The 26,164-nt window shown below is 42.3% G+C and overlaps 1 protein-coding gene across 1 annotated transcript in view; it reads left to right on the forward strand.

The window, feature by feature from the left end:
- Positions 1–11,904, forward strand: part of LOC126204031 (pacifastin-like protease inhibitor cvp4) — a 46,155-nt gene extending 34,251 nt beyond the window's left edge. The window contains exons 2-5 of the mRNA XM_049938457.1: positions 611–769; positions 5,478–5,633; positions 9,283–9,414; positions 11,817–11,904. Coding sequence (XP_049794414.1) covers positions 611–769; positions 5,478–5,633; positions 9,283–9,414; positions 11,817–11,821 — 452 coding nt within the window. The 3' untranslated portion in view covers positions 11,822–11,904. The remainder of the gene's footprint in view (positions 1–610; positions 770–5,477; positions 5,634–9,282; positions 9,415–11,816) is intronic.
- Positions 11,905–26,164: the final 14,260 nt, after the last annotated feature.

The following is a 26,164-nucleotide window of genomic DNA, read 5'->3' on the forward strand; positions in this document are numbered from 1 at the left end:
TGGTGCCAACACCCGCTTTTAATGTACCAGTATTTCATGTTTGCAATTTTTTATGTCGAACTTACGTTATCAAGTAATCTTGCAGTATTAATTACCTACATATGTTACCTAGACAATTGTATCCCCGAAATTTCATTAGTGTACATTAATTACTTTTTGGTCTTGTGATTGTACATCCACATTTTCACTTATATGTGATAATTTATATACTGCTATTGTATGAATGTCTTATCATCAGTTCTGTCTTTGTCATATTGTTGATAAGTGTATGTTATATTATTGAAAATACTTCTTGATGTTGCATTGCATGCGTTGTTGCAGGTCCGCTGGTGATGCTGTAATCGTACCTCCACCCTCAATAAACGTATCTGCATACCTCACATACTGTATATACAGCTATCCACAATACTATATGTAGATGCTTATACTTTATCAAGTCGTCAACTGCAGAATGTGTTCATATGAACTTCAAACTGAAATTCTTGGTTTGTGTGTGTATGTGTGCGTGTGTGTGTGTGTCTGTGTGTGTGAGTGAGGAGGTGTACTCATCCCGCAAAGTGTTCTTTCCTTATTGTTACTGATAGTGAATTCTTCGGTCATTTTAATACAGCTGGCGAAACTGCACAACGAGTGAAACGTGCAATAAAGTTGTCAGGGCTGTGTCGACCGAATTCGACGTTCAAGAGGGGCTGCAACACATGTCTCTGCAATGCGGAAGGCAGTGTTGCCACCTGCACACCTAAAAACTGCGAAGCTGTCAGGACAACAAGTAAGCTCGCTGTGCTTAGATATTTCTACCCAAAAAGTGGTATCCAGTAAGCAAATTAAATAAAATCTTCTCTTTTCAATTTCAGTGTCAACAGTGGGATTAAAGTAAAACTGTGTTCCATTAACGTTAAACTATTCGTTTATGCTTATGATATAAACTGACTCGTTCCACTGGACTTCAAATGATGTACGGAGCATTTAACTAACTAGCTGTATACATGCAAGCTCAGCCACAGATGATGTTCAGTAGCATAAGACTTCACATGGCGCCTCAGATGTTTTCCTCTCCTAGCCTTTTTAACACTCTGCCCACATGGTGGATTGGACGGACGTTAACAAGGAGGTCGGATGGAATTCCACCCGTGTAGTGAGTATCACGGAGCGAGCGACCCCTGGAGTACTGTGAGTGGGACGGTCTAGAAGGATCCACTAGCTGTTCACTGACGCAAATAGGGCGTGTTAAATGTGTATTTGATTCGGGCCAGCCCCCAAGACGAAACTAAATTCCCTTGACGAATACACTCAACGTGTGAATAGGAAACAGAAAATATTTCTGAACCTTTGATGCATAGAACCTGAGATAAATCTGCCGTGTCATATCATTGCAAAACGACATCTGAGAAGTAACATATTGGTATTTAAAAACGTTCCGCCTTTTTGATTTGAATCAATTTAAAAGACTTGGCTCAAGAAAGTTTTATTCCCGATTTACGAGCGTATTGTGTAGGAATTTATGTACGTCAGTTGAAAAATTAAGACTCTATTTACTTTTAGTTTAAAGAAAATTTGGTGACATGATTCACTGAGCCGAACGATTTAAACCGATATCAGGGAGGTAACAGTTAATGGACAGTACGCAGTTGCAGTTTGCACATTTCCACGGAATTGAAGTGACTCTTAGAATATATTGTTATTAACATCCAGCGCATAGAGAAGCATACAGAAAATGACGTTATAAAATACAGTTGCAAGATATTAGGAAGCTGTATCGATATTGACGAAGTTTCAACATAATAATATCGACATATGTATTCCAAAATTATCTTTGTTTGAAATACACTAATCTACAATTTCATTTCTGTGAGAACACTTCGCCTTAAACGAACAAAATCCACAGAAGTAAAGGTAATTTCCTGATACCCCAAGGAAGTGTGATAGGACGGTTGTTGTTCAAGAGAAAACCCAGCTGACAAACAAATGCTGAACGAAGCGAAAAGGAGTATGAGAGCAATGAGAGAAACGTTCAATGATGTCGAAAGTAAGAAGTTGTGAACCGACCTGATTAAAAACCCTAAGAGATTTTGGTCATATGTAAAATCAGTAAATGGGCCATTCTCTCAGCGAGATGGCCGACACCGAATCGGAAGATAACAGAGAGAAGGCCGAAATACTGAATTCAGTCTTCCGAAGTTGGTTCACCGCGGAAGATCGTAACACTGTCCCTTCATTCAATCGTCGTGGGAAAGTCGAAATGGCAGATACTGAGATAACCGATATCGTACTCTGAAAAGCAGCTACAGTCGCCTTGTAGTAGAACGGCTTCAGGACCAGATGAGGTACCTATAAGACTCTATAAGGATTATGCGAAAGAAGTTGTTCCCTTCTATCAGTAATTTATCGTAGATCGCTTGAGCAACGAAAGTTACTCATGACTTGGAAAAAGCGCAGGTATTTTCCGTTTTTTAGAGTGGCCGTAAGAGAGATCCAGTAACTATAGACCTATATCGTCGACGTCAATCTGTTGAAGAATTACGGAGCATGTTGTATGCTCAAGATTTATGACGTTCCTGGAAAATGAACATCTCCTCTATGAAAAACAACATGGATACCGCAAACAGAGATCCTGCGAAACTCAGCCCGCTCTGTTCCTCCATGAGATCCAGAGCTCAGTGGACAACGGCGCTCAGGTTGATACCGTGTTCCTTGATTTCAGTAAGACATTTGACGCCGTCCCGCATTGCCGTTTAATGAAAAAAATGCGAGCTTACGGAGTATCGGAACAGACCTGCGATTGGATTCAAGACTTTCTTGCAGATATAACTAAACACGTCGCTCTTAACGGAACTAAATCGACACATGTAAAGGTAATATCCGGAGTACCACAAGGGAAGTGTGATAGGATCGTTCCTGTTCACAATATATATAAATTATCTAGTAGAAAGCGTCAGATGCTCTTTAAGGCTATTCGCGGATGATGCAGTTGTTTAAACCAATATAGCAGCGCCAAAAGATAGTAAGAATTTGCAGAGCGAACTGCAGAGAATTGATGAATGGTGCAGACTCTGGCAGTTGACCCTGAACGTATATAAATGTACCATATTGGGCATACATTGGAAAAGATATCCACTACTGTACAGCTACACAATTGATGACAAACAGCTGGAGACCGCGTCTGCCGTAAAATATCTACGCGCAACTACCTAGAGAGACCTTAAGTGGAATGACCTTACAAAATAGATAGTGGGAATATCAGACACAAGACACCAACTCATCAGAAGAATTTTAAGGAAATTTAACTGATCCGCGAAGGGAGTGGCTTATAATTCTCTTGTTCGCGCGATTCTTAAGTATTTTTCATCATCTGGGATCCCTATCAGGTAGAACTGATAGTGGAGATAGAGAAGATCCAACGAAGAGCGGCGCGTTTCGTCACGAGATCGTTTATCTGGCGAGGGAGCGTTACGGAGATACTAAACAAACTCCACTGGCAGACGTTACAAGAGAGACGTTGTGCATCACGGAGAGATTTACTATTGAAATTTCGGGACAGAGATTTTCAGAAGGAGCCAGACAACATATTACTTCCCCCCGATACACGTCACGCGTATTGACCACGAGGAGAAAATTCGAGAAATTTGACCCAATACCGAGGCTTACCGAAAATCATTCTCCCACACACTGGTCGCGTGTGAACAGTGTTGGAGGAATCATACAGTGGTGTAGATAGTACCCTCCGCCACACACCATTACGTGGCTTGCGGATTATGATGTATATGTAATTGTTCGTTGTATTTGGTCGTAGCGGACGCCAGATGACATTCGTTGTTGATCCCTTCACCCAGTTCTTTGATTACAGAGACCAGCCAGCGCTCTGACTGAAGACGCTGAGCTACCGTGCCTGCATTCCCCTAAACCACGGTTTCATCGTCTCAACAAGTCTTACAAATCGGGTACTTCAATGACAGCTCCGAGTCAGACGCCCTTCAGCGTGGATTCCACTGATCCCAAACCAACGCGACCACGGTGCTGTCAAGCGGTAGCTGTTTTAAGAGCGAGGTGGAGGTCTGTTGTGTATTCTGATGAAATCCGGTTCTGACTTGGTGCCAGTGATGGCTGTGAGTTGGTTAGAAGTGGACCAGTACAGTGCCTGCTGCCAACCTGTCTGAATGCTAGACGCACTGGCCTTGCACCTGGGGTCATAGTGTGGAGTGAGATTCGTATGAAGGCAGGAACACTCTGGTTGTTATTCGTCGCACCCTGACAGACAATTTAAACGTCAGTCTGGTGACTCGACCTGCTGTGTTGCCAATCATGAACAGCTTGCCAAGGGGTGCTTTCCAACAGGGTAGCGCTCGCCAACTCATCGCTGTTCTTACCCTGCGCCGGCCGAAGTGGCCGTGCGGTTCTAGGCGCTGCAGTGTGGAATCGCGAGACCGCTACGGTCGCAGGTTCGAATCCTGCCTCGGGCATGGATGTGTGTGATGTCCTTAGGTTAGTTAGGTTTAATTAGTTCTAAGTTCTAGGGGACTAATGACCTCAGAAGTTGAGTCCCATAGTGCTCAGAGCCATTTGAACCATTTTTTTCTTACCCTGCGTGCTCTGCAAGGCGTCGACGTGCTGCCTTTAGCCTACTCGATCATCATATCTGTCGCCCGCCGAACTAAAATAGGGCATGATCGGACGGTAACACCACCGTCATCTTAAAAAAGCAATAGCCGTCGCTGTATTGAGCGACCAAGTGCAGTGGGCACATAACTCCATCCCTCAGTCTGATGCCCAGCATCTGTACAATGCGTGCACGTCTCTATGCTTGCATTCAACTTTCTGGCGCTTACACCCGTTATTAATGTACCAGCATTTCATATTTGCAATTTTTTATCTGGTATCTACATGATTTTGTGATCTTGCAGTATTAATTACCTGCATATGTTACCTAGACAAATGTATTTCTGAAATTTCATTACTGTACGTTCATTACTTTTTGGTGTTGTGATGGTATATCCACATTTTCACTTATATGTGGTAATTTATTTACTGTTATTGTATGAATATGTTATCATCAGTTCTGGCCTTGGCACCTTGTTGATAAGTGTATGTTATGTTTTTTAAAATAATTTTTGATGTTGCATTGCATGCGTTCTTGCAGGTCCGCTAGTGATGCATTTATCGTGCCTCCACCCTCAATAAACTTATCAGTATACCTCACATAATGTATATACATCTTTCCACAATACCTTATGTATAAGTCTATACTTTATCAAGTCGTCAACTGCAGAATGTGTTCATATGACCTCCAAACTGAAGAACTTGGTGTGTGTGTGTGCGTGTGCGTGTGTGCGTGTGTGTGTGTGTGTGTGTGTGTGTGTGTGTGTGTGTGTGTGTACGTGTGCGTGGGCGTGAATGTGCGTGAGTGAGGGTGTGTGCTGAAACCGCAAAGTGTTCTTTCCTTTCTGTTGCTAATAGTGAATTTTTCGGTCATTTTAATTTAGTTGGCGAAACTGTACGTGTGAAACGTACAGTACAGTTGGCAGGGCTGTGTCGACCGAATTCGACGTTCAAGAGGAGCTGCAACACATGTCTCTGCAATGCTTTTGGCAGTGCTGCCACCTGCACACGCCAAAACTGCGAAGCTGTCGGGAGAACAGGTATACTCCCCGTGCTTACATATTTCTACCGAAAAACTGGTAGCCAGTAAACAAATAAAATAAAATCTTTTTTTTTTAAATTCAGTTGCGTGAGTGGGATTAGAATAATACTGTGTTCCATTAACGTCAAGACTAAAAATTTTACTTATAATACCAACTTAATCGTTCCACTTCACTTAAAATGAAGTACGGAGCACGTAACTAACTAGTAGTTGCATACATGTAAGACCAGCCACAGCCGACGTTCAGTAGCATAAGGCTTCACACGGCGCCTCAGATGTTTTCCTCACCTAGCCTTTTCAACTCTCTGCCCACATGGTGGGCTGGAAGGACGTTAACAAGGAGGTAGGGTGGAATCCCGCCCGTGTACTTCGTACCACGGAGCGAGCGACCCCTCTAGTACTGTGAGTGGGACGGGCTACAAGTATCTACTAGCTGTGCACTGACGCAAATATGGCGTGTTAACTGTGTATCTGATTCGCGCCAGCCCCCGAAAACGAAACTAAATTCCCTAGGCGAATATAGTTAACGAGTGCATAGGAAACAGAAAATTTTTCTGAACCTTTGATGCATAGAACCTGAGATAAATCGTGCGTGTCATATCAGTGCAAGACGACATCTGAGAAGTGACATATTGGTATTTAAATACGTTACCCTTTTTTGAGTTGAAAAAAAAATTGGTAGATTTGGCTGAAGAAACTTTTATTCCTGAATATAGTGATGATTTACAAGCGTATTGTATAGGAATTTATGTATGTCCGTTGTTAAGTTAAGGCTCTATTTACTTTTAGTTTAAAGAAAATTTGGCGACATGATTCACTGAGCCGAGCGAATTAAACCGATATCAGGGAGGTAACAGTTAACCGACAGTACGCAGTTGCAGTTTGCACATTTTCACAGAGATGAACTGACAGACTCGTGGAGATAACATATTAGACCTTCTGGTGACAAACAGACCCGAACTATTTGAAACAGTTAACGCAGAACAGGGAATCAGCGATCATAAAGCGGTTACAGCATCGATGATTTCAGCCGTAATTAGAAATATTAAAAAAGGTAGGAAGATTTTTCTGTCTAGCAAAAGTGACAAAAAGCAGATTTCAGAGTACTTGATGGCTCAACACAATAGTTTTGTCTCAAGTAGAGATAGTGTTGAGGATCAGTGGACACAGTTCAAAACCATCGTACAATATGAGTTAGATGAGTATGTGCCAAGTAACATCGTAAGAGATGGAAAAGAGCCACCGTGGTACAACAACCGAGTTATAAAACTGCTGCGGAAGCAAAGGGAACTTCACAGCAAACATAAGCATAGCCAAAGCCTTGCAGACAAGCAAAAATTACGTGAAGCGAAATATAGTGTGAGGAGGGTTATGCGAGAGGCATTCAATGAATTCGAAAGTAAAGTTCTATGTACTGACTTGGCAGAAAATCCTAAGAAATTTCGGTCTTATGTCAAAGCGGTAGGTGGATCGAAACAAAATGTCCAGACACTCTGTGACCAAAATGGTACTGAAACAGAGGATCACAGACTTTTCTAGATTGTCGCACAGATGACAAAATGGTAGATATCGAAATAGACGACAGAGGGATAGAGAAACAATTAAAATCGCTCAAAAGAGGAAAGGCCGCTCGACCTGATGGGATACCAGTTCGATTTTACGCAGAGTACGCGAACGAACGTGCCCCCCTTCTTGCAGCGGTGTACCGTAGGTCTTTAGAAGAGCGTAGCGTTCCAAAGGATTGGAAAAGGGCAGTGGTCATCCCCGTTGTCAGGAAGGGACGTCGAACAGATGTGCAGAACATTAGACCTATATCTCTAACGTCTATGAGATGTAGAATTTTGGAACACGTATTATGTTCGAGTATAATGACTTTTCTGGAGACTAGAAATCTACTCTGTAGGAATCAGCACAGGTTTCGAAAAAGACGATCGTGTGAAACCCAGCTCGCGCTATTAGTCCACGATACTCAGAGGGCCATAGACACGGGATCCCAGGTAGATGCCGTGTTTCTTGACTTCCGCAATGCGTTTGATACACTCCCCCACAGTCGTTTAATGAACAAAGTAAGAGCATATGGACTATCAGACCAATTGTGTGATTGGATTGAAGAGTTCCTTGATAACAGAACGCAGCATGTCATTCTCAATGGAGAGAAGTCTTCCGAAGTAAAAGTGATTTCAGGTGTGCCGCAGGGGAGTGTCGTAGGACCGTTGCTGTTCACAATATACATAAATGACCTTGTGGATGACATCGGAAGTTCACTGAGGCTTTTTGCGGAAGATGCTGATGTATATCGGGAGATTGTAACAATGGAAAATTGTACTGAAATGCAGGAGGATCTGCAGCGAATTGACGCATGGTGCAGGGAATGGCAATTGAATCTCAATATAGACAAGTGTAATGTGGTGCGAATACATAGAAAGTAAGATCCATTACCATTTAGCTACAATATAGCAGGTCAGCAACTGGAAGCAGTTAATTCCATAAATTATCTGGGAGTACGCATTAGGAGTGATTTAAAATGGAATGATCATATAAAGTTGATCGTCGGTAAAGCAGATGCCAGACTGAGATTCATTGGAAGAATCATAGGGAAATGCAGTCCGAAAACAAAGGAAGTAGGTTACAGTACACTTGTTCGCCCACTGCTTGAATACTGCTCACCAGTGTGGGATTCGTAACAGATAGGGTTGATAGAAGAGATAGAGAAGATCCAACGGAGAGCAGCGCGCTTCGTTGCAGGATCGTTTAGTAATCGCGAAAGCGTTACGGAGATGATAGATAAACTCCAGTGGAAGACTCTTTATGAGAGACGCTCAGTAACTCGGTACGGGATTTTGTTGAAGTTTCGAGAACATACCTTCACCGAGGAGTCAAGCAGTATATTGCTCCCTCCTACACATATCTCGCGAGGAGACCATGAGGATAAAATCAGAAAGATTAGAGCCCGCACAGAGGCATACCGACAATCCTTCTTTCCACGAACAATAGGAGAGGGAATAGAAGGGAGAACTGATAGAGGTACTCAAGGTACCCTCCGCCTCACACCGTCAGGTGGCTTGCGGAATATGGATGCAGATGTATATATTCTTATTGACAACAAGTAGCTAGAAGAAGCATACAGAAAATGACGTTGTAAAATCCAGTTGCCAGATATTAGGAAGCTGTATCGTTATTGACGAAGTTTTAACTTTATAATATCGACACATGAATTCCAAAATTATCTTTGCTTGAATACACTCATATATAGTTTCATTTCTGTGAGAACACTTCGCTCTTAAAGGAACAAAATCGACAGACATAAAGGTAATTTCCCGATACCCCAAGGAAGTGTGATAGGACATTTCCTGTTTACAGTATGTATAAGCGATATAGCAGGAAGCGTTGGATGCTCTCTAAGGCTGTTCGCAGATGATGCAGTTGTCTGTAACAAAGGAGCAAAACGTGAAGATAGTAACGATTTACAGAATGACCTCCAGAGAATTGATGAATGGTGCAGGCTCTGGCAGTTGACCCTTAATGTAAATAAATGTAACAATTGCGCATGAGTAGCAAAATTAAATAACGTAATTCTGTTCAGTTGTTAAGTTAAAGTGATAGACAAAGGAACTGTGATGCTCACGTTGTGCCTCTTTTTTGTGCAGCTGGAGACCCGACATCAATTTACTGCGCGCCTAATACAACGTTCATGTACGGATGCAACATATGTTACTGCGGTGGAAATGGAACTGTGGTTGCCTGCACCCGCGCAAACTGTTCCAGACGTGGCCCTCCCAGTGAGTTTCGTATCTCTACGTTTATCTTTTATGTATACTCACAGCTCATGGCGTCCCCGTTTCTCCCTTCTTAGAATGAAACATTGCGGAGATAAAGTGGTCGTAGCTAAGGATCTCGGGGAACATAGCGCCTTCAGCAACAACTTAATATTGTTAACTGAAAAGAGCTGGCCGCTGTGGAAGAGCGGTTCTAGGCGCTTCAGTCTGGAACCGCGCGACCGCTACGGTCGAAGGTTCGAATCCTGCCTAGGGCATGGATTTGTGTGATGTCCTTAGGTTAGTTAGGTTTAAGTAGTTCTAAGTTCTAGGAGACTGATGACCTCAGATTTTAAGTCCCATAGTGCTCAGAGCCATTTGAACCATTTCTTGTACGTGCACCAATCATAATCCCACCCCACACCATCAAACCACGACCTACATACAGGTCCCTTTCAAGAAGATTAAGTGGTTGGTATCTGGTTCCTGGTTCACGCCAGGTGAAAACTTGGCGAGGATCACTGTCCAGACTATACCTGGACTCGTCCGTGAACATAACCTGGGACCACTGTTCCAACGACCATGTACTCTGTTCTTGACACCAGGCTTTACGGGCTCTCCTGTGACCAGGGGTCAGTGGAACGCACCTTGCAGGTCTCCGGGCGGATAAACCATGTCTGTTCAGTCGTCTGTAGAGTGTGCAGTGTGTCTGGAGACAACTGTTCCAATGGCTGCAGTAAGGTCCCGAGCAAGGCTACCTGCAGTACCCCGTGGCCGTCTGCGGGCACTGATGGTGAGATATCGGTCTTCTTGTGGTGTTGTTCACTGTGGACGTCCCGCACTGTGGCGCCTGGACACGTTTCCTGTCTGCTGGAATCGTTGCCATTATCTTGAGATCACACTGTGTGGCACACAGAGGGCCCGTGCTACGACTGCTGTGTTTGACCAGCCTTCAGTCGCCCTAGTATTCTACCCCTCATAACGTCATCAATATGTGTTCTTCAAGCCATTTAAACACGCAATCACCATTAGCACGTCTGAAAACGTCTGCACACTTACTCGCTGCACCGTACTCTGACATGCACCAACACACCTCTGCGTACGTGGACTGCTGCCAGCGTCATCGTGCGACGACCGCAGATCAAATGCACCGCATGGTCATACTCTGAGGTGATTTAAACCCGCATGCCGTCCACCAGAGCGTTGTTTAACCATGTATCAGCATTATCATTATCCTTAATTTATGAGCATGAGTGTGAGTAAGCGACACAACCAACTATCGAGTCATTTTATCGCACTTATAGTCCACTTAGTCCCATAAAAAAAGAAAACAAAAACGGTCAATCTGCATTCCAATCACTGCGTGGTTCTTGGCTATAAGCAGGATCAACTGTAATGCTTCCGAAGATACTCAACGCGGATCTCTTCTTTGTCATTCGGGTTTCGTTAGAGTAGCCAGTGGCCAGGCAGTAATCTGCTTTGGCTCCAAAACTTGTTCAATGCCGCGTATACTAATTTTGTGCCTGGTTGCTGTGCGCAAGTTATCAGAAAATCAATTTTAGCCTTCCTGCAGTATTACTGGGTGGCTGCACTACACCCTGTCCTTTACATGTGGTTCAAATGGCTCTGAGCACTATGGGACTTAACATCTGAGGTCATCAGTCCCCTAGAACATAGAACTACTTAAACCTAACTAACCTAAGGACACCACACACATCCATGCCCGAGGCAGGATTCGAACCTGCGACCGTTGCGGTCGCGCTGTTCCAGACTGAAGCGCCTAGAACCGCTCGGCCACTCCGGCCGGCTGTCTTTTGCATAACGGTCTCATGAACGGAATATAAGCTATGTTACACTATGTTACAAGACAGGTCTCTGAAGGTATCCGGACATCCTGAGTGTTACCAAAAGTATTCTGACAGTATGTTTTTTTAAAAAAAGAGACCTACGAGATATATTAGAAAAATCTTTCTGTATTCCCATCCTGACTGCAGGTCTGGAGGACCACGGCCTTTCACTATTGTAAGAAACTGAAACCCCTACAGCCGTCCTCATGATGTCATTTATTGCGTAGCTACCAGTTTCTGTGCATCAGTGCACCAGCTTCAGGCCATAGTTGGTGCTGACCCCTTCGGGATCAACTGAGGCCTGAAGGTGATGCATTGAAGCGCCGAAACTGGAAGCTACACAATAAATAAGATGATAAGGACGGCTGCACGCGTTTCCTTCTTAGCATGTTAGAACCAAAGTCTGTAATTAACGAAAATATGCGGAAGTTTCTGTGTGCATGTGATGGATGTGTCTTTGATCTCATGGCATCCCCCTTGCCACAGATAAACCCGTCTAGTCCTCAAATCTTACTCGACACGTATTTGTTGCTGTAGATGTACGTGTAAGTGTCTCATGCTACTCGTTTTAACTTCCAGAGTAAGACCTGTCGGATGCCCAGCGTCGTCTACTCAACATACCGGCAATGTGGAACAGAGCTATGGCAACGGGAACACTGCAGATGGAGATTAGTACATGATTTTTATCTGTTCAACAATTTACGCCGTATACTTCTGTAACAAAAATAAATTACTACTGACACAAAAGACTTCCAGGTTCTCATTTCAGGCCTCACATTCCCAACCCGTATGTCACTGCATTTGTCATCTCCCTCTCTTATCCTCTCTCGTCTTTGTTGTTGTTTTGTATGTGTGTGATTGTGTTTCAGTGTGTCCGTCCGTCCGTCCGTCCGTCCGTCCGTGTGTGTGTGTGTGTGTGTGTGTGTGTGTGTGTGTGTGTGTGCGCGCGTGCGTGCATGTGTGTGTCTGTGTGTCTGTGTGTGTACACATGAGAGATGAGGGAGGGAAGGGGGGAGAGAGGGAAATAGAAAGATCTTGTATGGCGGTATAGCTGACAGTAGCATTGGTAGTAGCATTAGGAGTAGGCAGAATATTTAAAACTGGTGTGGGTAACTCAGGTATGACATCAACGAATGTTGGTAGGAGTATTTTTACATCTGAAAGACGTCTATTCAAATTTCGCGCTTGTCGAATAAGAGTGACGCTGGTGGCGTTACTGTGAGGACACAGTACACGCTGTAACTGTCGTAAGCGTTAGTTACATTTGAAATGTTGATGATACTCAAGAACACCTTTAAAGTGACGAAGACGGCGTTATCAGCACCTCGATGAGTTTGAACAAGGTCGTGCGAAAAGACTTGATAGGAATGTAACCACAGCACAGGATTGCTGGCAGTGGTTGTCCGGAGAATGTACGGTCGCAAGAAGACAGGGCTCTGGACGGCCACGTGGTACTACCGAGAGGGATGTTCATCGTGATCGGCTTATAGCTCTGGCGCATCATATTGCATCTGCAGCAGAAATCTGAGCAGCATTTGGCACCATAGTGACACAACGAACCCTTCCAAATCAGTTACACCACAGACTTCAGATAAACATTTGATACACAGTCAAAAGGCATTACAGAAATGAAATATACCCATTCACCCCATATCCTGAGGTCAGAGATGTCTAATATCCTAATCATTTACAATGTACTGGTGTATGAACTGTTCTCTGCTCAGTGATTTACCCCTGCTCTATCACCCGTCTGGTCTCAATCCACAAACACATATATTCCCAAATTCTCAGTGAACAAGGAAATCACATGTGTAATCTGTCTTATTATCTAAGTTCCGCCAATTTATGTATTATTTTCTATGACATGAAAACAAATACAGGCATTAATAAACGCGCAGAGAAATATATATCTCACAATCAAGGCAGTTCTATTGATGTATACAAAAAGACAAAAGATATTACGTAATGATATTACAGAAAGGTATCCTATCGCTCCCTCCGCAAGGGTCCCAGGGGAGACAAATTTACAATCAAAAATGTCACACGAATTGAGAACATGGCACTAATGCACACGCACAATCTGTGACTGGTAGGACTGAAGAACAGCAATTTGCGCTGGAGTGGAATCACCTCTCACTCAGCACGTGACGTGGCAGAAGTGGCAGCAGACATCTCTGGCGTTCCCTCTCGTCTGAAGGTAGCATCTAGCGACTGGGCAGCAACTGCCATCTTGGGCAGCTTATGGACCACAGCTGGACCATTGGCCTCATTCTGGTCAGGCAGCAATTAGCCTTCAGCGACTATCGTGGCGGAATTGCATTTGGCATCAACATGCCCCCTGGCCTAGAAATCCATTCATCATCCACTGGGGCTGCATGATGTAGGCGTATCAAATGGTTCAAATGGCTCTGAGCACTATGGGACTCAATCGCTGTGGTCATCAGTCCCCTAGAACTTAGAACTACTTGAACCTGACTAACCTAAGGACATCACACACACCCATGCCCGAGGCAGGATTCGAACCTGCGACCGTAGCGGTCGTGCGGTTCCAGACTGTAGCGCCTTTAACCGCTCGGCCACTCCGGCCGGCTATTACATCGATATAATCCACTTACACGAAAGAAAAAAATTATGGATACGAATTTTTCTTTACTTAATATCTTTATTTATTTTATTACTAAGGACACAAATCCAAAAATAAATTTAATGACTGCAGGGCCCTGTTAATGTTGTATAGACGTAAATTATGTGGTGTGAGATGTCTTTGTTAGTGTGTGCACGAGTTTTTGTTAGTTTTTGGTTAGTTCTACTCCTATCATGCACTCTAATTTTACGCTGGTGCTATCTGTATACCTCCACCAAACGTGCAGACTTCTCCTAATACTAAATATTTACTTATTGTACTACCCTACGACTTTGCTAACACTACTGAAGCGAATTTTCATGCATTTTATTCCTTGTATACAACTCTTTTATTTTTTTTTTTATGTCCGCCGGAGTTGTCTGCTGACGCTTAAGTGGCCAGGAAGTGAGTCTGCTCACTCAAGTGCTGGCGATTTATCTGAAACCTTTGTAGTGGTCTTTATGATTATGCACACGTCATTTTGCATAGTACAAGGATGCCTCCTGCCTCCTCTGTCAGGATCGCTGCTGCTGGAATGAAAGAAAAGCTTACTAAAATGTAAATATATACATACATAATTTTTTTTTTCTAATTCAAGTTTCTTCCGTGGTGCATAATTTCGTTTCTCCTTCCTATTTCCGGGTCTGGGGTTCGCCACTTTACCATGACTTGCACTTGTTCGTGATAATTCCCAATATACAGTATTTCACCGACGGCGCCACATGGTGCTAGCAAAATTCCACTACGAGACAGGCTACATCGCACAACAGGCGATGGCTCATATCACACCGAGTCTTAGCGTCGACACGCGCACAAAGCGTTCACCGCTAACACCATACGAAACATACCCGAAAATCGAGACGCACATGCTCTATGACACGATTTACCATCTAAACACCACGAAAAACATAAAGTGACGTACATCCATTCCTTCGGCAGTGTACAAGAAAACACGGAAAGTAAACAGAAACAACTTCATCGACCGTGGTGACAATTATGAGGACTCTTATACGAGAATGCTACGACAGAATACAATGCTCAGTTGCGGAAATCGGACAACAATGTGAGGTCCAAAGAAATAACAGCAGTACTTCGTTGTTTGGAGTACTCGGTATTGAAAAGTGCCTGGTTTGGTATGGCACAAAAAGTGCCAATTGGTGATGACTAGACCGCGGATTTTATGTAAAAATCTATTTTGTTCCTGAGTACCTATTTGCATAAAAATTTGTACTTATGCGTTTCATGAATATTTACACTTCAATAGCGTCAATTCTATAGGACCTAAAAAAGCCTATTTCGACGTCAGTGCCTATTTTTGCCTATTTCGGCTTTAATATCCTAAAAAGTGCCTATTTCATCATATAAGACAGTGGCTCCAAGTTTTTCCACACTATACGACAGATGGAAAAAACAATATTTTCTGCCCAGCGTGCAGCAAAGTGGCTAGTTGATATGCGCTCATGCTTCGTATTTGCGTAACACTTCGGTCTTTGTTTATTTTTTTATATCACTATCCCTGTTAGTACCAAATACTCTTTATAGGTGTTTTATTATTCATATATAAAAAATAAATCACGGATCTTTAGGTTAAAACCTATTTTTTTCCTAAGCTCCAATCTGCATATAAGTTGGTACTTATGCGTTTCATGACTAACTGAATTGAATACCGTTAGTCCTATAGGACCTAAAATTGCGTATTTCGACGTTGACGCGTAATTTTGCCTATTTCAGCATCAACATCCTAAAAAGTACCTATTTCGTTAATCTGACATAGAGTTCTTGTGTTTTCAAAGATTAGAAAAAGGAAGTAAACTTAGGGCTTTACGTCTCGTCGAAGGCGAAGGTCGTTAGAGACTGTTTACAATTCCTTTGCTTGCCTTACTACCAACAGCACTAGGCACGGTTGAATGGTCATCCATCCAAGTAAGCGCCGAGCGCGACAGAGCTTAACTTCGGTGAGCGAATTTGAACCAGTCAAAGATTTGAGTTACACATTAGGATCGAACGTGGGTGTACTAAATGTTATGTAAATAAGTTATACACAACTGCAACCAGTCACTTTTTTTCAATAATAATGCTTTATTACATGAACCGGTTTTCGAACCTTTTCAGATTCATCTTAAGATGGTTTGGGGAGGTTCCGGGAAGTTACATAATTACTGGTAGTACCCAGCATTATGCTACTACCAGTAATGATGTAACTTCCCGGATCCTCCCCAAACCATCTGAAGATGAACCTGAATAGGTTCGAAAACCGGTTCATGTAATAAAGCATTATTATTGAAAAAAAGTGACTGGTTGCAGTTATGTATAACTTATTTACATTCAATATACAGTCACGGTTCTAAAATATCAGTAATGGATAAGCATAACTAAATGTTATATTTGAAAATATTTCGTTTGTAGGATTCTGGCCAGCTGTGTATTTTCGCAAAGAAACGGTTTCATGAACCTTAAACTCAGCACGGATTAAAAAATCACAACGTTAATCGTAGACGCCCTCTACATCTAACTTATTGCCCTTCGCGCATTTTCTCGCTGCTGTCTACAGGCAGTCCTATCAAACTACTCTGTTTCGTGAAAGGTATTATACGTGAATTTTCCGGTTCGAAAAATAGTTTGCCAGTAGTGAAATGTTTTCTTCTGAAGCACCGGTAGATTCCATTCGCTTGTTCAGAAGGGGCGGCCATCTGTCAGGTGCCATATGTCCAGCAACGACTACGGTACTTCCCCTACCGCTCCCATGCACCGCAGTAAAAGGGAAAAAAAACAGGTCATCGTTCACTTTTTCCCAGCGAAAACAAATCAGTACATTGTGTAGCGACCGACGTGTTGAAATGTTACTGACGTTTTAAGTGCAAAATAAATTCTAGTTTCTGTGTGAGAATACTACGCCATGCCGAAATCAGCTAGTTCAAAGTCTACTCATGTAAGGCAGTGGCTGCAAGATTTTCCGCATTATACAACAGATGGGAAAATTATTTTCTGCCAAGAGTTTAGTTGATGTTTTTCTTAGACTTCTTATTTTCCTGTCACTTAGGATTCTTTTTTATCGCTATCCTTTAGTAACACGAAATACTCTTTATATACGAATCTAAACTGCATTTCCCTTTTCTCTCGTATTAGGTTTCGAGTGTTAAGAAATCTCACTTAGCATGCAGATGGAATCGCACATAAAGCTAATGTTGAACGAAAGTCAAAATTGAAGCAAACTCTTTTAACCAATAAATCTGGTGAATCCTCAAAAAAAAAAAAAAAAAAAACCAAGTTCTGCAGTGATTTGTGTCATGCACTTGTGGCAGCAAACATCCCCTTTCGGAAACTAGAAAACCCTATTTTCAGAGCTTTTCTTAAGACGTACTGCCATCAGTTTATTCCTGCAGAGTCAACTTTACGTAAGAGTTATGTGGATTCAGCTTACATTGCTGCATTGCACAGAATCCGAGAAGATATTGGAGAATCTTGTATATGGATTTCTGTGGATGAAACTACTGACAGTCTTGGCCGTTACATTGCAAACCTGCTTATTGGCAAGCTAGATCCAGATGCTCCATCCAGGGCTCATTTGATTTACTCAAAACAGCTTGCAAAAACTAACCAACAAACAATAGCACGGTTTGTGAACAATGGGCTTAAGGTGCTATACCCAAACGAAGTGGATGAGAATAAGGTGCTTCTGGCCGTCACTGATGCTGCTGCATATATGATAACAGCGTTTCAACTATTAAAAGTATTCTACCCATTGATGCTGGACGTAACTTGTGTAGTGCATCAGATCAACCGTATAGCAGAGCAAGTAAGGCTACAATTTCCTAAAGTAAATAAAGTAATATCTATGGCGAAGAAAATTTTTGTTAAGGCACCATGAAGAATACAGGCATTCAAAGAACAGCTTCCAGATGTCCCATTGCCACCAGAGCCTGTTGTCACCCGCTGGGGCAAGTGGCTGATAGCAGCAGAATGCTATAGTACGCATCTCTCAGCTCTCCAGAAGGTGGTTGAAAATATAGCGGAGGATGCTGCATCCGTAACTGCAGCAGTGGAGTTACTCAAAGATTCTTCTTTAAAACGAGACTTAACTTACATTAGGGCCCACTCCACATTTATACATTTATGGCAAGAATAATTTCACAATTAGAAGGCTCAGGGAAACCTATTTACGACAATATTTCTTTGCTTGAAGAAGTCAAAATAAAAATTAATGAAGCGCCAGGTGAAGTAGGGGGAAAAATGTACGGGCAAAAATGCAAACGGTTTTGCTGAAGAACACTTGCCTCAAGGAGTTGTGTGCAGCTGCCGACATACTTAGTGGAAAATCCAGCACTCCTGACTGCAGCATTCCTGTCCAACATGTGCCGAAAATGAAGTACGCCCCTGTCACATCTGTTGATGTAGAACGTTCTTTTTCAGCGTATTAATTGATTCTGACTGACAAGCGGCACAGTTTTTCACTAGGAAACCTAGAAAAGATTTTGGTTATTTATTTTGAAGCCAACTATGGTCAGAATATGTGAAACTACGAATGTACTAATTAAACCATTGCCACATCATTTTTACGGAGATCTTTATCTTGCAGGAACTCAAAAATATTTGGAGTTATGTTCAACATTAATGTTGTAGATTGCTGTGCTTTGTACCTGTGTAAATATTCATTCTCCTTGTTTTAATGACTAATAAGATGTTCATACTGTCAACACTGTGTATTTTAATTTATTTTTATTTTATGCATCATTTTTATTAGAGCCTATTTTAGGTTTTATATAGCCTAAATGACTACTGAAGGAGCCTATTTTAGGTGCCTAAAACACAATTTTTTACGACCTAAAAATCCGTGGTCTAGTGATGACACATAACTGGCAACGGAAATTCAATACAATCTCTCTCCTGCCAGCGAATGTTGGCTTGAAGATGTCACAAATACGCAACTCATTTGAACACGTTCAACAAGGACTCATGCTGAAAACTAATGTAAATGACAAACAAACAAAATAACACCGAAATAGAAAAAATGGAAAATTACGTTAAGCAACACAATATCAATATTAAATTACGTGAAACAGTTCATCCATGGAGACTATTTACATACTGCACCCTCTCTTCCCGTTGCAGTTCTCTTGTATCTTAGTACTCTAACAGGTTAATATCGCTCTTTCCGATAGTTTCTGCGCCATTGTTTCTAGCTGAGTCCGCAGCGGCTGTTTATTAATTCCTGTTAGAGTTTTTCTCTGCGTGACCCCTGCGATGGGTTAGGTGGCCTCAATTCAATTCCACATATTCGATACTTTCGTAATTCCACTGTCCTTGACCGTTCTATGTCCAGTTATTGCTTTGCTGTTGCTCTCTAGAATGCTGCTGATCTTGGTTCAAGTTCTGTTGCTCTCTCCAGTTTCCGTTTCGTCGGTAGTTGTTGTTGTTGTTATGATTATAATTTACTCGTATTCTTCTATTTTCCCATGGTGGTTGGTTATTCCCATCGAGTTATGAATTTTGGTTTCGATTCGATCGATGTTTTTCTCCATTTCGTCCATAGTCATTCCTCTCTGATAAATCTGGCCAGTTACGGTCGTAATTTCTACTTCTTTCTCGCGAGTTGTGAATTTCGTTCACGTACTCAAGTTCGCACAGCGCACCCTTGAAAGCTTCGATTCAATCGCTGCATCTACCGATGAGAGTTCGCACAGCGCACCCTTGAAAGCTTCGATTCAATCGCTGCATCTACCGATGAGCAGTTGTTGGTAACGTTAAGGTAATTTAATGTAGTAGTGCCTTATAATTTCCTTCGGTCTGTACGGTTCATCCAACAATCGGTTCTTCTTGACCAGGGTTTCGAAAAATTTGACAGGACTGCGGAATCCTGACGCTTCTAAGTCGTTTCCTAACATGATCTCCTATTTTATCTTATCCTGTGTGTGTTGCGACCAATATGTGCGAAGGTGTGCGTCCTTGAATTCCTGGTAGGAGCGGCAACTCTCCGCAACTCCACGCATATGTTCTGCAATCGACCTTTCTAAGAACTCACAGATAAACTGGAGCTTGTACTTCAGTGGCCAAGATTCTGGTAGCACGTGATCGTATTGTGCTGTCCAGGTCTGTAGATGTGTTGCGTTGTTTGCCTCCTTGCAGACGTGAAAATTTTGGATGGTCTAGAAAAATTTTTTGTGGAAAGATTCGACGTATCCACCGTACGAATTTTCCCTCTCGTTTACAACGCGTGATTCCATGTATCCGTGCCCCAACGATCCTCATGCACCGTTATATCCCCTCGTGTTGTCAGATTCACGTAATAACGATTCTGACCTCCGTAGACGTGTACAATTGCTTTCCGGCTGTGTCTCTAACATGCTGTGTGTTCCGCCGCAGCAGGTGCCTATTCCTGCTGCATTCGCCAATGTGCAGAGGGTGTGTCCTCATCAGCGGTTCAGAGAGTCGCAAAACATTTTCTTCACTTCTGTGATGCTCTCGATGGCGCTCTACCGGACGAGTTTGTGTTTGCAATTGCGCGACCCGCTCATGTCCTGCCGTACCTCCTTAGCCAACACGTTATGTTGTGCGGCGACTCGGGTCTGCGGCTCTTTAACTTAAGATATTTCGGCCTGTTTGATGTCTGTCTGTTCAATTCGCTTCGCGGGCTCACTCATTTTTTCCTGCGTTTCTTGAACTATTTTTTTGCCTTGGTTTTGGAGAGTTGCAAGTGCCTTTTGTGTCTTACACACATTACTTCTTGCCAGTTTAACTTGTTCTTTGGCCACTGATGCGCCCTTTCATGCTACTTGCGCTACCAATCGTGATCGCACTGCTTCGGCATCGCGCTCCGCCTGGTCCGCGTCCTCACGCGTTTCTACGGTTGTTTCCTTGACATTCCCTAGCTCTTCTTGGATTCCTGCGATCTCTTTCTTGACTCCATCTATATCGTGTGCGACCGTTCTTATGACTAATTTGTGTTCTTTCCTCCTCTTGCCTCCGTATCCTTTTCTCTACCTCTTGTCTGTTCCTTTCTGCCTCTTGCCTCTTCCTTTCTGTCTCTTGCATGAATTGCATGCGAGCCTCCAACTGAGATTCACCGCTAAAACCTCCAGGACTGGATGAACGAGTTTCTTTTGTTCTGTGACGTTTCGTTGGTGATTCTCGTCTGCCAGTCTCACTGATGGTGCTTCTCGTACCAGCAGCGCCTAAATTTTGTTCTGCTGCGATCTCCCGTTCACTTTCGTCACCTGACTCAGACATGCCGTCATTCTCTGCAGGCTCTACGTTCGACCTTTCTGCCCGGTCTGCAGTTGCTTATACCTGAGAATCCCGTGCAATATCTGCCTGGTCACCGCTAATAATCTGACGTGGATCCGTGGTTAACAAAACACAGTTACTTCCGCTACTCTGTAGCAGATGTGCCTTGCTTCTTGTAAGCATTCACTCTAATTCTGACCCAAACGAATTTAAACACTACACATTCCTATGCCACACAGATACTAACCTTAATTACGCTCCAGTGAGCTACTGATTCCTATTTCCTGACATCGAATTCAAATAACAGCACTCTTATCTATGCTCACAAACGAATCTCAATCTGTCCTAACAAATCAGCACAACGCCGATCGCCGTCAGAAACAAACAATCAAGTGACACAGAATTCACAACCAAAACATGAAAATTCACACATACAATAATTAAACAGTAGTACTACGTCGAGGCGCCAACAACGCGAATCTATTCTACCCAGTGCACCACATTAAACATGGGGAATAGAAACTTCACTATGCAACACTCTCTAAGATCTGACGGTCACAGAAAGAGGCATTAATTCAAAATTCTGCGCAAGGGGCGAAGAAATGAATGACTACGCTGGGCAACACGATTTGACGATCACAGAGGGTGCCACGAATCCGAGATCCTAGCAGGGGACGCCATAATGAAAGTTAACGTTGTGGGGGCTATATAGATGACTGAGAATGAAACAAAATTTGCTAGAGTTTTAACAACATTTATTTGTCAAAAGAAACAAAAACAGACATAAATTATGCTAAACAAATTATTGATTGAATACCGTAAACAACCAAGAGTTGGTTTAAGAGTACCATGGATAGGGATCCAGGGTGGCAGAAGTGATTCAAGTACTTTGGCAATAAAAATGTGGATAATGCAGTCTGAACTGATCTGACGCTGAGAAGACTTTGATTGGTTAAATCTACTGTGGTTTCACTACATAGGTGCAGCTGAGAGCAAGTGGCGATTGAGATTTGTACGCCATAACAATGCCGGAGCTGCAGTAAGTTACCCTGTTTGCTTCCTGCGGCGATGTAACTTGCAACTGGCGAGATGTGTGCGGTGGAGGCGAGACATGAGGCGGCACCTGTGAATCGATCGCGGCAGCGAAAGAAATACAAAAATCTCACGGTCTAGCGATCAGGCAGATGGATCGCAATTTACTCTCTACCAGAGCCTCGAAATCACGGTAGATTTCAGTGTGTGTCACACCCATTCACTGGTCGTACCAAGGACCAATTTGGCTCACTTATACGACAGAGCGCACAAGGACACCAAACGTCAAGACTGGTGAACCAAAAAAGATTAAGTTTGCCCTCGGCAAACGAGTAGTCTGAGACGTTTGAAGTCATACTGTCGGTACAGTAAGAGCTTCTCCACAGGCCTCCCAGCGTAAACTACTCGCAAGTGAAGTCAGTCTCAGGATAGGTCCCAAGCTCCAACCACACATGCCAGAGCATCGGCCAGAAGTCTCCTTACCACACCAAAGCCGAGCCCTCGAGTGCCTCGTACCTACACCTAAAAAAAATCCTTTCTTCCACAAAGTGCACGATCGACACCGCCTTCAGGCCGTCTTGAGCCAATCACTGGGCTCTAGAGGCGCTAAATCTCCCCTCCCACACGACAGCACAAACTCATGTCAAACCAGGGTAAGAGTTAATAAATCTGCGTCCCTGAAAAAAACAAAAAGAAGAAACTGCCAGTTACTGGCTGTTTAATGTTTTCGCATAGGGAGGAGATGATTTTCTCCGATGTCACGTCACTTCCCAATGCAACAAGCGAACAGATACAGTCTTAAAGATCTGATCTAAATTTCCTGTGCCTTGGGACTCGTTAGTCCTAGCTATGAGGTGTAATAAAGATTCTATATTAAAACGTTTCTCAGACACAGGAATTTTTTATACTACCGAGGGGGCCGATGGAAGCTGTTTCACAGTCCTACTTTCAGTATCGGCAAACACGAAAACTTGTGAATTTTTATTACGCTTTGCTCTGCACACAATGCCTGGTTTACAACTCCACTGTGTAGACTATGGGTCTCCAAACTACGGCCCGCGGGCTGAAACCAACCCGCGAAGGCCGGCAAACCGGCCCGCGTTAGCTGGCCGGACATCTCCGGCATCCGGCCCGCCAAATATTTGAGGTGGTACCTGTACTGTCTCTTCGAATTCAAACTTCGAATTGTCCCACACTTCGTCGTCTCACCTTCTAGTACAGAGCATAAAACACATAAAAGACTCGTTAGACACTCGCAACATAGACACAATCACGCAACAGAACTATTAAATATATGCTCTGGCTCTGTTACTCGCTACAAGACTACGTAACTAAACTTATTGTTGCGCCGCTTGAAATAACAATGCGTTGACATACTCTACCTCTGTTACGTCTTGTAGTAATAGTGTTGCTAACAATGATTTTGAGATTTCGTTAACTTTGCACGACGCTTTCGTGAAGAATGTGCAGTGACATACTTTTTTGTCGGTGAAATTCGCCAGAATAAAATACGCCAGAATTTCGATCAGGTACGTCCACCAATCAAAATTATGTAAGTAAATAAAAATCGTTGTTCGTTTCAGTGCTAGCTATTCCCACAACCTTAGTTTTTTGCGATTTCATCTTTCGTTTAGCCTTAAATCACGGTGATCATGGAGTGCTAGGGTGCTATAATCCCACTAGGTAGATCTTGGCCCTTATGACTTCGTGGAGGAGTAAATGTGGCCCGCGGACTAAAAAGTTTGGAGACCCCTGGTGTAGACACGTTAATTCGGTCCGTCGCCCCCACCCCAAGCGTCGACTGGCGCCAATGCATGTATCGCAGCATTGTTCTGCTGGAGACCTGCCTCCATGAGGGGCTGCTCTGTCTGCCCTGGACGGCTGTGGGCCTGTCCGGCAAGATTTACTGATGGATGGGCTCGCCTCCAATTGCTTCTAACATGCCGTTTCTACGAGCTAAGAACCATTAAATACCTCATGCTTTTAGCGTCCTACCAGGCTCCGTCAACGTTTGCTCAGATCGTTAACGTTCTAGAGTCTCGCTCAAGGTTCGTCTGGTTGTAACAAAACTTTTAATACTTTTCCGTATACGAAAAATAGGTGAGAGAGTAGCTTGTCCTCTCTCAATTTTAAGAAGACTCTTTACATTGGCTATAGTGTAGCCTTCTATGGGGGTGAAACGTGGATAATAAATGGGTCTGACAAGAGGAGAATAGAAACTCTTGAAATACGGTACAACAGAAGAATGTCGCAGACTGGATTGAATAGAATAACAAATGAGGATGCGGTGAAAGGAATTGATTAGAAAAGAAATTGATGTCGTAATTTGACTAAAATTAGGGGTTGGTTGATTGGACACATCTAGAGCCATCAATGAATTGTTAGTTTGGTGTTAGAAGGAAGTGTTGGGGTAAATACTCTAGAGACGTAACATGACTTGAATAGAGTAAGCAGCTTCAAATTGATGTAGGTAGCATTAGTTATGCAGCAATGAAGAGGCTTGCACATGATAGCCTACCATGGAGAGCTCTATGAAACGAGTCTTCAGACAAAGATTACAGAGCAGAAGGGTCAATATGAGGTTATCTGATGTAGTTCACCAGCTAGCAACGTACGTAATTTTTTTTCCATTTGCAGTAAAAAGTATTGGTGTTCAAATATAGTGGAACTGTACCAAAGGATAGTAAATAAATGTATAAGAATCTAGTTATGTTCTAAAATATAGGCACACAGTGCACTAATGATTACAATCATATAAGGAATAATGTTGTTTTTGAGACATTAAATTAGTTGCAATTGCAGTTATACAACACTAGATGCGAATAAAGGCAAACTACATGGTTAGTAACATGTTCCAGTGATTTGCTATTTCCTGAAAGTGAACAAACATTTTCAGTAATTATGGACTACATGTGCTCAATAAAGTGACAAAGAGAATTGTTATTGAGTCTAGACTGATGTTTTGCTTAGTAAGAAAGAAGAATATAACAAACATAAGAACATTTTTTTGAAATGTGCATGATACACAGTAGTGTGCACTGGTAGAGTAAAATACTGAAAAGTAGACTTTATTTCCTTTACTTACATGTCTGTCGTCTTAGATAAGGATTACTATATCATTTACAGCAGATTCTATGTGTAAGATCTTGTTTCTCCCCAATGTACTAGTTTTCAGAGGAAACCACAATTTGTAAGTCTCATAAAGTATTTTGATGAATGCATGAATGAAATGTAACCTATTATTTGATTAAAATGTAACATTATTTTTAATACATGCTTGTGCAGTCAATTGTCATTGGACAAATATTGGTTGATAATCACCAACTCAATGGTACTGTTGCAGATATATAAAAATAAAGTTAAGTACTTATCAGTATAGAATAATTTCTGCAAGTCCAATTTACATTAATTCTGATGTATTATTTATTCATAGTTGGTGTAGAATTTTGTATTTTTCGTGTCTTACTTGCTTTACAAAAGCTTTAAATGAATGAAGCGTCTGGTTTCTTCATAAAGCCTTTAAGGGACACATTTTCTTTCACATATCTGTCTTTATTTTATTTCTTGTGTCAATGTGCATTCTGAGTTAACAGTTTTGCCATCTAAATCTGACATATATTTTGATGCTTCTGTAACACTACCACATGAGTCTAAGGCATCTAAAAGCTTATTTCCATCCACAAAACTGTTAAAATTTGAGGGATAAATTATCCAAATTCTACAGATTAGACGAAGCGAAACACGGTTTTAGTATATAGAAATAATATTTTCTAAGATACATTACACTTGACATTACGATCTCCTGCACTTATTATTCGTACACTAAGACTAAATGGCTCTCGATACCATTTTATGCCATTCATTTGTAGTTCCAAAACTATTTGGTTGTTATGAAGACATGTATGTATACTTCAAAATGTTTATTGGAATATGTAAAACCTTCTACAAAGTTAAAACACTTGGGCTGTAAATTAGAAAAGAAAATTTAATTATTATTGCCAGCTGTATGTGATACAAAAGTTTTGTGGCTTTTAATTTTACTTGAAATCAA

Source organism: Schistocerca nitens, chromosome 9, assembly GCF_023898315.1.
Source record: "Schistocerca nitens isolate TAMUIC-IGC-003100 chromosome 9, iqSchNite1.1, whole genome shotgun sequence".
Classification (NCBI taxonomy): Eukaryota; Metazoa; Arthropoda; class Insecta; order Orthoptera; family Acrididae; genus Schistocerca; species Schistocerca nitens.